At 35.3% G+C, this 12503-nt stretch overlaps 1 protein-coding gene across 1 annotated transcript in view; it reads right to left on the reverse strand.

Annotated features, from left to right (window-relative positions):
- Window positions 1-11671, reverse strand: part of LOC129283344 (uncharacterized) — a 33811-nt gene extending 22140 nt beyond the window's left edge. The window contains exons 1-2 of the mRNA XM_064114042.1: window positions 11496-11671; window positions 10409-10421 (exon numbers count right to left, since the gene is read on the reverse strand). Coding sequence (XP_063970112.1) covers window positions 10409-10421; window positions 11496-11671 — 189 coding nt within the window. The remainder of the gene's footprint in view (window positions 1-10408; window positions 10422-11495) is intronic.
- Window positions 11672-12503: the final 832 nt, after the last annotated feature.

Consider the following 12503-nt stretch of genomic DNA (forward strand, 5'->3'; position numbering starts at 1 on the left):
GTATCCAGTGTTTCGACAGTGATTGTAACAGACTTCATTAATATTTTTTTTCCTTAAATATTTATGTTAATATTTTACGTCCTGCTCGTATTTCATGCTTGGAGAATATCAATTTTCGGTTTCTTGTTGCAAAAAATTGGGTAAAATTGTTCACTTTTATAGAGTCGACTCCCTTGATGTAATGATGTTAACTTCTTGGCGTTCCATAAGTTCATCATGAAGTTAATCTTTACAAAAACAGATATCAAAGAGCCATCTGGCGAAAATACATATTTAAAAAAGAGTTATAGCTCTTTATAGAGTTCCGATTTCCGATGTTGTAATTATTTATCCGTATTAAAGTCATCTACCCGTAATTTACGTTTCATTGTTTTTTTTCAGAAACGTATATTCTTGTCATGTAACCAGAAAATAAATTCGCACACGCTCGGATGAATAAGATAATCATCATTAACACGTAAAAATGCATTTTTTATCTGCAATTAATATGACTTAATGACTAATGGGATAGCTACGTGCACAATTATGATGTCACAAACAGAATATTAAACGTTACTTTATTATTTCATGAATTGACATCCAGGCTTCAAGGGCCCGTATTCTGAAGTCAGGTTTAACTTAGACCATGGTCTAACTCTGTGCTAAAATTATGGGAAGCCAAAAGTGTCAAAATTTTTATTAAGTTGTATATTTCTTGTGTTTGATGTGCTCTTTCCCGATTCATCGATGGTGAAGACAATCATATATTTATACTTCCTAAACAATTATGAATGATTTGAGAGCAAAATGAGTTGAAATGTGATATCTCTACCGTTAGTGATTTATGTAACAATTGGCTTTCCATACTTAAACCACAACTTTAAACCTGAGTTTAAGTTAAACCCGACTTCAGAATACGGGCCAAGGAGTCTTCGTCACTGTGTTGCTCTCATTGAAAACCAACAAAAAGCCAGGGAAAACTCTTCCTTTAAGCATATAATGAACTCATATGAACTGACTACCAAGGTGTAGAAACTTACGATAAGCAAAAAAAGGGGGAAACACCTCGAGATTCTTTGTATAATTTCAATTAAAAAATACTCTAAATGAAAACATACTACTCCATTATGTCTAGCATGGATTTAAAAGGTATTATAAAACGGGAATGCGGATGAGCGAAAATATTCGCTCTTAAAATGAATAGATATGATGATGCTAGAACACTAAAATCCACTTCTACCGTGTCTATAGAAGATAATGGGGATATTTTGGACGCCTATTTGAGATGAGAGAGGTAATGATGGCACTATGCTTACGAAATAATCGAGGTTTACGAATGTTAAGCTTTTTTTTTTAAGAATTCTGGAGTAAAGAAAACGGTGATGCAAATCCCCAGTAAAGCGACTGAAAGTGATGAATGTTCCAAGTCACCCCCCCCCCACACACACACACACACACACCCTCTCTCGCGCATCCTCGCACACAACCAATCTATGTCTAGGATTGTGTTTTTTATCGAATACACAATGGGTGCCTAAGTAGCTGTACATGTATGTGTAACCAAAATATTTTATATGTATCCATTCGGTTCATTTGACTGAGCCTATCCACCCCCCCCCCGCCCCCACCCCTCCCACTCTTTTTCCTACTTATTTATATCTTTCTATCGATTTTCCAACCATTGACGGAAAAAAATATTACCCGTTGTTCGTGTCATCATTTATCAATGTATGAATATTGACACGGGCTACTTTAATAATGATTAAAAAAATGAGCAAGTGGCACGCTCTTGAGGAAACAAGTAATGTTGCTCACAGCGCTAGGGTAAGGAACTCGATCTCACTTACTCAATTTTAATCAGCCATTAAAGAAATGACATTGAAATTTTGATCCAATTTATTAAGTGAGAAATTTCCCTGGAGCCACTCCCAGCAGCAACTTCATTCAAGTATTTCTAAGTATCAACTTCGAGGAACCTAAAATAAATATGCATATTTATACATTCAGCATGTTCAAGAACCCGTTTTAGAAAATTAAACAAATATATATGTAGTTGCGTTGAAACGCCAAATAGTCGCTTCTGATTGGGTTGAATTCAAGTTGTATTTGAATATCGGTCTTGGATTTGGTTGCATTTTATCTGCAACGGAATAGAAAATAGACAATTTCAGAGGCCTCCTTGGCCAGTATTGATAGTCTCTAATTTGGGGGATTTCTCGAAGATCACCGAAGGACTCTTGTAGGATCATTAAGGGGGCTTTGATGGGGTGTTCAAAGGCCAGTGAAAGGCAGTATAGAAACCAGTAAAAGACATGAATGGGGGTCGCAGGAATGTCATTCTGTTGCATGTATATCCTGAACGACCATTGAAAGATAGCTGTAGGACTAGATAGTTCAGCAAGAATGGCAGTCTTGGTCAGTCACTAAGTTCTCTCGGGGTCTTTGTCAACCTCTACGTGTTCTTTCAGTGGTCTCAGTCTTCCACAGATCTTGATTGATCTTTAATATATCTCTGGCAATGATGACACGACATTTGCTCCTGTGACGATAATTGCTCTGGGCTTAATTTCGTCTAAGATGTAGAGTTAGGGTTGCAAGGATTTTATGTTAGGTTATAGGTTTAGGGTAGGGTATAGTGTTAAACCCACTGTTGATGGCCATGGTGGTGGTCATTCCATTAGTGAGTGGAATTTGCAGCGGAGCAATTGTCACCGTAGCAAATGTCATTGACTTATTGTTCAGACATGTATTATATGTAAATAGCTTTTGTTGTTGTTGTTAATTCTGCTCTGAAGCGCCTTGAGCATCTAATCAAGATGGAAAGTGCGCTATACAAATCTCATGTATTATTATTATTTTAGTATACACATATTCCTTACAGTATGCCAGATGATCCTTCAGAGATCTTCCAGTAGTCAATTGGTTTCTCAAGGTAACTTTCAGCTGTCTATGAGGTCCGTCAAGGATCCTGTGAGGAAAGTTATTTCGGGCTTTCAGTTGCCTTTCAGGGATCTTCAGAGCCAGTCCACAAAGACAGCAGATTGCACTGATCTTGGAGACTGCATGATGAAAGGCCTTGGCCATTTTTCGGTCCTTCAAGGACCTTTGAAGGATGACGGGTCTACTGAATGGTGGCCACAAAGATTCACTTGGATTTCAGTTCACACACTCTTACAAGGATCGGTCAAAAATTGCCAAAGAGTTGGTGAATATTTTGTTCGACCGACCCAAAATTGCCAAACTCATCCAGGTTATTGGTTACAATCTACCAGAATTTTTGGTTCACAGTGACCTCTTTATCGGTCGAACACGTACACGCCAACAGATTGGACACTTAGATTAATCATTTCTTCAATTGCACGTAATTCAGTTGCAATATCGCACGTCATAACGCACATTTGTTATCCTATAGGGAAAAAATATTGATTTGAGGGATCAGAGAACAATAAAACATATCTTGAAGTGTTAAGCGCAGGTCTGCAATTTATTTTCGGATCTGACTAGACAGTAAGATTCATAAGATAAGGCATTACAGTAGAATTGTATAAAACATTTTTTTATATTATGATGCTTCATTTTGGTAAAGATGAAAAATGAATAATTGATTGTAAAACGTGTTGAATCAAGCTTTATATTACATTATGAATGATGGATTCAAAATTTAAATTTAAAAGTGAAATCTGTAAAAGTCGATGAAAATAATACAAATCATAACGAAATCGACAATGTCGACATTGAGAAATAAAAACAAGCGGAAGGATAAAGCACTTTGAATTAAGATAACAAGTTTGAAATTAGATTGTCAATCGAATGTTTAAATGACGAATCGATTGAATTAGGGAATGTGGGAGTAAGTATGGTCACAATCAATGTAAGTATATTTTTTTCAATTCCGTAAGCCTATTTTCTATGAAGATGTTCCGATCAATATATCTCACAATGAAAAATTATTATTTTGAGATGATAGAAAATAAGAGGGGGAAAATCATGAGTTACATAATTAATTTTAAAAAAAAAAGATGCTCAAAAGTGAGGATGAAAAATGAAATGCGTACGATTTGCTGTGTGAGGGGAACAGTGAAAAGCGATAGAAGAATAGCAAGATAGACCAAAGTGCGGGACAGGAAGGGGAGGAGAAAGAGGGATAAGAAAAGGAAGGAGAATGAAAATAATAAGAAAAATAAGAAGAGGAGGAGAAGAGGAGGAAAAGAAGGAGGAAAGGAATAATAAGAAGTAGGAGGAGAAGAATATGAAGGAGGAGAAGAAGGAAGAGGGGAAGAAGATGAAGAAGAAGAAGAAGAAGGAGGAGAAGAGAATGACGGAAGAAGAAGGATAAGAGAAAGACGGAAGAAGAAGTAGAAGAAAAACAGGAGAAAAAGAAGGATGAGGAGGTACGCTAGAACAATACCATGAGTATATAGTGTATAGTTCCATGAATGTATTGTTTTTCCCCCAAGCACGTGACTTTTAGCGATTCCGAAATAATGAAGCATCACTTTTATACTGATTAGTGAGATCGATTAAAATCTAATGTGACCTCTCACCCCCGATCCAACAATCAGTTGCTCGAAATGTTATTGAGCTTCAAAAAGCACATCCCAATCTTGAAAATGATATATTACTTGTCAAAATTGATTAACATTAAGCCACTCAGGTATACTTGATTGAACGTAGACGAAATTCAATGACAACTTCCATGACTAAAGAGAGAACGAGTTTTAAAGTTTGAGGTTCACTCGAGCATGTCAAGCATGAGATAAGCACACTAAGTGATCTCTGTGGAAACTTTCATACAGTCCGGAAAAAATGGTGTCAAAGATTTCTATTTCAACTTTACAACTTCAAATTCTTGACAGTATGAAGAAGAAGGACTCCTTCGGATAAACCAATTTTCTAATTATTACTTTTTGAACACCAAATTACTATTAGGGCCAGTTAAAGAGAACTTTCTGTGATAACTTACTGTTGATTTTCGGTGGCTTGCTGGTCACTTTACCAACTTATTTTGATACTGTTCAATCCAAAATTCGATCTCATTACCATACCTTAATTTTATTTGCAAATGCATGATATGTGGAGGGCGTCCATGGTCGTGTGATTACCAATTTGCATGGATTTGCTGGGGGTCTTTTTGCTTTCTGTTTTGGTTTTGGCGTTTCTTCCTCCTTCTCTTTTTGCTTTTCCCTGTTTTGCTTTTTTTATGGGGGGGAGGTTCTTTTATTTATTTTTTTCAAATCATGCCGTGAAAACAGCATGATATTATTGGATGTCAATTACGTTATTGTGGCATTATGACGTCAGTACTGTTGATTTTACTATAAAATATGATCAGTCTGCCTAAAATCGACAATACGTAGCCAATGAAGGTTCTCCTTTTCATCAAAGTGGTGATTTGGTCTTCAAAGTTAAAAAAAAAAAAGCTTCTCTGAAAAAGTTATTCTTGTTCGTCATATTGTCAAATTTTGAAGATGTTAAGTTGAATAAATGACAAGATACAACAGTTTTTTTGACACCATTTTCTTGGAAGTGTCACTGCTTGGAAGTATCAATGGGAAGCCACAGTCATGAAAGTGTGCGCATCTCACGCTTGAGTGAACCCCTTCGAACTTCAAACCTCTTTTCTCGTTATTTTTGAAGCTGTCGTTGAATTTCTTCTGCATTCAATAAAGTACCTGTGATGGTTATTGTCGATAATATCATTATAAGCTTAGAATACGCTTTTCAAAGCTCGATGAAAATCTCAGAATTCATTCTGGACGACTTGGGGTGGCTAGAGTCGCATTGGATGATAGCTATTAGGGACGCACCATTAGATACCCGGGGGAGGAAGTTTGGGTTGATGAAAAAAAAATCCTTTCTTCTTTGAGCAAAGTTTTTTTTTCCTCACTCCATTGAAACAAGCTTTTAGTTTTTTTTTTTTGCATCTTTCAGATGATTTGTCAGTGGACCATTTTTTTGTTTACTCTGATGGTGAGTCAAGTTTTTTTTTTTGCGCGTATAGCAAGTAAAGTTTTTTTTTGAAAAACTTCCAGCCCCCCCCCCCCCCTCTGGATATCTAATGGTGCGTCCTTTAAACTATTTTCTATTTGAAACAAAGGGTAATACTAGTAACGGGGAAGCATACACTGTCTCTAAAAAATGACGTGCTAAATTAGCACTCTGAAGTGCAGTCACGATACAAGCTCCTAAGTAGTACACTGTATTTCAAAGATGGTATAAAACTTAAATGTAAGATTGTATAACATGACACGGTGTATACTTCATCGAATAAATAGGTTAAAATTTTTCATGACTTTGTCAAGTTGTTACGTAATGTCAGGTATTAGAGTAAGTTGAAATGAGTTCAAGGGGAATTTTTCAAGAATTGTTACACCGCCAACACCACCATTAAAAGAGTGAGACGTTTGCTGGAATTGTAACTATTAAAACTTTGGGTAAATTTAATTAGTATATTATTGGTTAGAATTCTATCAGAAGCGATGCAAATCTTGCCCAGATAGTCATAATACCATTTGACGGCTTTGGGTAAAAAGAACTTTGCTCAACCATAATTTTTATATTCATGTCGATATTCCTGGTCATATTAATGCTTGACAAAATTCATGATTACAGATCATGAATTTGATTAAAGTATCATCTTCTTCCCGGAATTTGTTTCTCCGAAATGGCAAAGCAAAAATAAATATTTATAACTAATTATGACACAACAGGATAAGCATTAAACAAACAGTTGGGTAGAAAAATAAATATTTTTCAGTAAAAAATAAATTTCCCCAGAAGTTCAACAGACCGATTATAACTTGACCATGCAACTTATTATATTTTAATTTTAATAAAGAAACTCTAGAATTGTTTAATTCATCAACAGAAAAGGGGAGTAAATGCCTAAATTTAAATTATTATTGATAGTATACGACCGAACATTGGTACAGGGTTGATGAAGAATGGACAACTTTTGGAGTGTGCATAGAATATGCTATTATCGTGATGAATAACTTAATAAAAAAGACAAACAGTAAGTACATTAACTGAAGTTCAAACATTTACTGTAACTGTAGTTCAATTGATTTAAAACGAATAAGCATAGAAAAAAGTTCCTTACCATTCTGAACGTGTTTTGGAGTAGTGGTAGTTTTTGTGAGACCAGCTCTCATCCAGCATTTATAGCTCTCTTTCTCAATCAACAAAGTTCCAATCGGTTCATCTCTTGGAGTAAAACAAAATAAAATAAAAAGCGAACGCAAAAAGCGACGCTACAGCTACAATGACTCCTCGCTCTTTTATTATATAAATCAAAAAGAAGATACGAATCAAAACAAGGACCAGCTTTCGAAGTGTCCGACTCTTCTAATGATGCGAATTAATCTTTCACGGATGCCTGAGATTCGCAAATGGAGGAGATAACCCTGACTGGTTTATGTTCGTCAAAACATTTTTGTATTGTAATTCCCGTTCCAAAAAAATAAGTGCGAGACGCCACAAAAAGGGGGATGGTTAATGATGTTCTCTTGTCAGATGCAAATTATCTTTCTGCGAGCAGATAACGGCTGCGCATCCATAAATGAATTTATCCCCCCATTGTAGGGATGAGATATAAGGCTGAGCTTACGCCATATCCGCGCGCGTCTCTTATCGTGCGAACTTCACTCTTCAGTCATGTCAGTTTGTTGGTCTTAAGGATTTATAAGAAAGAGCGATACACTAATTATACATGCGTTTGCTCTTATTGCTCCAAAATAACCCAAACGCACAAAGACGGGTTGGAAAGTAAAGTGTTCTTTTCCGATAATGAATGCCGTCCTCAAAAGGAATGTAAACCAGAAAAGTTAGAGGCTTACCATCATACCGCCAGGCCAACATTCAAAGCTTCAACATCATCTTCATCTTTAAATAACTTATACCTTCCTTCAAGATGACCTAGTTGATTGTTTCACATAGATCCCTAATTCTTGCTTCATTCCCTGATGAGCTTCCAGAGTTCGAATTGCTTACAGCATACGGCATTAACTTTCAAATAAGATTTGGTTTTAATGGTGTAGAAAGAATCCAGATATTTGGCAATGCATGGCTCTGGTAGGAGGGGGGGGGGCAGACCAAAACGTAATGCATCGCCTGATCCCCCCAGTCACAGGTGGTATCCACATCCCTACATTGTAGCCCCGCTTCTCCATAAGGACTAATGAAATTGTGATATTGACGGGACAACAAGAAATTATCTAAAACATGAATGGTGATCAATTAAGTCGAAAAATATGTCGATAAGAAGTTAGAAAAGTACTAAGACAACAACAACAATAATGTTAAGAAAATAGAATATAAGATTTTTTTAAATCTAACAAGGGAACCAAAAAGGCGGTTAGATGATCCATATAATAAGTCAATGCATGTTTGATCCGAAGGTAAATCATCAGCTCTGATTTTCACTATTTGCGTATTTGGATGGATATTACAATTTGAATCGCCCAACTCCCCCTTCTTTATCGTCGTTTCATTTATTTTCCCCCTTTTCTCTCTCATTCTCTTTTTTTTTTCTTTATTGGTCGCTTCTTTAACTTGTTTGTTATAATTCCTTAAGTTTCTCCTTTTAATTTATCGATGGCTCCTTTGTGATCGATTTGGGTATACCGTTTAAGTTCATTCATTTATTATTGAGTTACACTCTAAAAAATATTGGGTAAAAGTGCTCCATGGGGGTAATTATGTGTCTAGCCAACATTAGGCATTCTTTTAGGCATTTTTACTTATCCAGTGTGATTAAAATTGTGCCGATTCTAAAGTAATTGCTGCTTATTTTTAAACCTTACTGGACAATATGCTTACCGCACTAGGTAAAATTCTGCCCAAAATTGGTTGGACACAGAATTACCCTCGTGCTTGTTAAAATCTTACCCATTCCAATGTATTAAGAAATACATTGATATGATATAGTGACGGCAACGTCCTTACAGACATGGAATAAAATCATAAAAGCCTTTGGCTTAACCAAATTTAACTGCCAAGTAAAATCACTGTAGAATATAAAATCTATGCTGTTGGTTTGGGGGAACAGTCAACCTTGGAGTGGTAAAAATGCAAGATCAACCCTACAATATTACCCCTTTTTTGCGGGCATACGAACCATTTTCGTGCGATTGAATTCATTTTCTTCCGGGCCTGAAATTCGAGCCTGCCAATATTTCGATTTTCTATCCCTATACCTCCACGACCCACACACCCCCTTATATGGGAGTCTTTTTTTCTGTTCAGAGTACTTTTGAATTTTTGCCAGAAATCTATGTTTATTAGATCAAACCACTTATCCTAGCCGTTAGAGAAGAGTGGAAGAAAAAGGGAGGAAAGCAAATGAAAAGGGAAAGAAGGAGATGAAGTTTTATTTATTTTTCTTGTTTGATTTTAATCACAATACAAGTTATCCATTCTCAAAGAACATAATAATATACAAAAATAATAATAATAATATACAAAATTTATAGAGCGCTTTATACAAAAGTTTCAAGGCGCTAAGAAAAAAGGGGGAAAATACAAGATATCTCAGAAAAAGAACAACAAAGGAACTGAAAGTGAAAACACCATTACGAAAAAGTAATTATACGTACAAATAAAGAGATAATCGGTGAATACACAACTTAAATATAACGGGTCGATAATCATGTATGTAAGTTTAAATAATCCTAATAACTAAGCTTACAATCCGACTTAAAAAAATCTGAACACAATATGATAATGCATAACGATTAACTGCAACTCACCATGCTGATTCAATTCATAGAATTTTCCCCTTGTCCACTCAACTCTATATCTTCCCGTTGTTCACATTGTTAAAACAGATTAAAAGAGAATAACGATCATTATAATAATGCATTTAATATTGGGAATACCGCTTACTTGAATCTAATGTGCTTCACATGTTCCCACATGTTCTCCCTTGCTACCATTTCTTCAATGATTGTTTCTATTTAGACATATCTAAATGTAAATGTGTTTTGGTGATATTTAAATCTTTGTATCGTTATTCATGCTAATGTTTATAACGATGTTTGTAAACTATCGACCGGTTATAGAAGAACCTTTAATATGAACTAGTTTCCTTCTGGCTATCACTGGCCATCGGTCGATGGGTCTTTTAATTTTCTTGTGTTTGTAATTTCGTTTTTAACTTTTGCCAGAAAATAGATGAATATAACAATAAATAGATAAATTTAAAAAAGTTTTACGAAGGAATTATGAAACAGACAACCATCTGCCAAAAAAAAAATTCAATATCAGTCACCGGTTGCTCGGCCATTCAATAAATCAATCGGTGTTTCAGTCAATTAATAGGTCAATCATTCATTTATTTTTGTTTCATTCAATCAATCATGTAATTTTATCGATTTATTTAACCATGTAATTTATTCATATAATTGTATCTTGATAACCATATTCATACCTGTTGATGTAACCTTTTTATGTAGAATGGAATAAAATCAAATTGAATTGAATTGAAAAATTGAAGAAAAAAAATATGGAATTGAATCCATCTATGTATCATTCATTTAATCAAGAAATCAGTCGTTCAATCAATTAACGAATCATTCATTCAATCAAGCAATCATTAATAAATCATGCACGCATTCGTTCGATCTTTCAATACGTTAGTCAGTCAGTCATTTATTCATCAAATCAAGCAAGTAAGCATCTAATCAATCGATTAGTCAATCAGTTGATCATTAGTCGGTAAGCCAATCATTCAGCATTTTTTCAGTAGTTAACCAATCATTATTTTATTCAATCAATCATCAAATCAACAATTCAATCGATCACCCAATCAATTCATCCTCCTTAAATACTCAGTTACTCAATCATTTTATCATTCAACCAGTCCGTCGTCCAATAATTCATTCAATGAATCAGTCATTTAATCAATCAATCAATCAATCAATCAATTATCAATCAATTACGAACCTCGTAATTAACTAACAAACTCGTCATATAATCAACCATTCGACTAATGTATCGAACATTAAATCGATCATTTGATCACTTGAATAAACCAACTGTGATTTACCAATCAAGCAATGATTTAATCAATCAATCGTTTAGTCAATAAAATATTTTTTTTACGGCTTTTTCAGTCAAATTTGACTATTTAAGCCGATTTGACGATTTATTCGATTTTTAAACTTTATCTTATTCGCAAGTAGTTCCCATCTTCTGAAAGTGAATGCTTCTTTTCGAGTCGTCCCGTTTTATAAAGTTTTGAAGCCATTTTAAGACATGTGATCAAAAGAACTCGAAATATTTACCAGATACGGCAGCAAGAAAAGTATGAATTTGAGGAATTATTTCCAAACTGTACGAGATTAATTTAAGACTTCAAGACAAGCTCCCCTTAAGCTGTTCCATAGAAGAGTTTAATTAATCGATTTAATCGTGCTTTTAAATTGCCACAGTTAACCCTCTAACTACTCAATTTTGTTATTCCCATAGACTTTGTACATGGAACACGTTCTTAACTCTTCATCCACAATATATACATCAAATCGATTGGTTTAGAAGATAAATTATTGCTATTCAATAATTGTTTCTTCTTCTTCTTCTTTTTCCTCTTCTTCTTCTTTTTATTCTTCTTCTTCTTCGTCTTCTTCTTCTTCTTCTTCTTCTTTGTATCTAATAGGATTTGACCCGTCACATCATTCGCGCAGCCTTGCATAGCTTCATGCAAGCAGCTAAATCTACAGAAAGAGCAAAAATAATGATTTGAAACGCCCCTAATCAGCTCACTTTTTCTGTGTCACATCGGTCTGTGACGCGAAATGACGTCATATGTGCATTTCCGTTTCATTGTTACGCGCAACAAGTTGACGGCAAATGGGAATAGGTTGGGGGCATGGGGGACCGATAGAGTAATCAGGATATCGGCGCCTCAACCTCCGATTCTCAGTTAAGGTATCATAATGTGAGCCACAGGGGCGTCAAGTATTACCTCAAAGAGAAATAGATTGTGTCTGTATCAGATTTTTCGGCCATGATGGAGGGAAGGGGTTGGACTGGAGGCAAAAAAAAGGATGAGGCATCATGATCAATGCTCATTCTGACTGACACTTCATGCATATGTATTAAAGTGGTTTGACACCAACATTTCCACAATTCTATGTTAAATTGAGATGAAAAAAAATGATCACGTAACAATGTGCTAGAGTTTGTTATTTTCACCACCATCATCACCATCGTCATCGTCATCACCATTATCATCATCATCATCACCTTCGTCGTCGTCATCATCATCATCATTATCGTCGTCATCGCCATCGTCATCATCCGTCATGTCCGTAATCATCACCATCGTCATTATCATCATCATCGTCTTCATCTCTATCGTTATATCATCATCGTTATCATCATCGTCGTCGTCGTCGTCATCATCATCATCATCATCGTCATCATCACCGTCATCATCATCATCATCTGCAGCAGTGGCAGCAGCATCGTTGTAAATCATTCTTACCATTATATTTGTTTTTTTTTTGTTTTTTTTACTTATT

The sequence above is a fragment of the Lytechinus pictus genome, chromosome 19 (genome assembly GCF_037042905.1).
Source record: "Lytechinus pictus isolate F3 Inbred chromosome 19, Lp3.0, whole genome shotgun sequence".
NCBI lineage: Eukaryota > Metazoa > Echinodermata > Echinoidea > Temnopleuroida > Toxopneustidae > Lytechinus > Lytechinus pictus.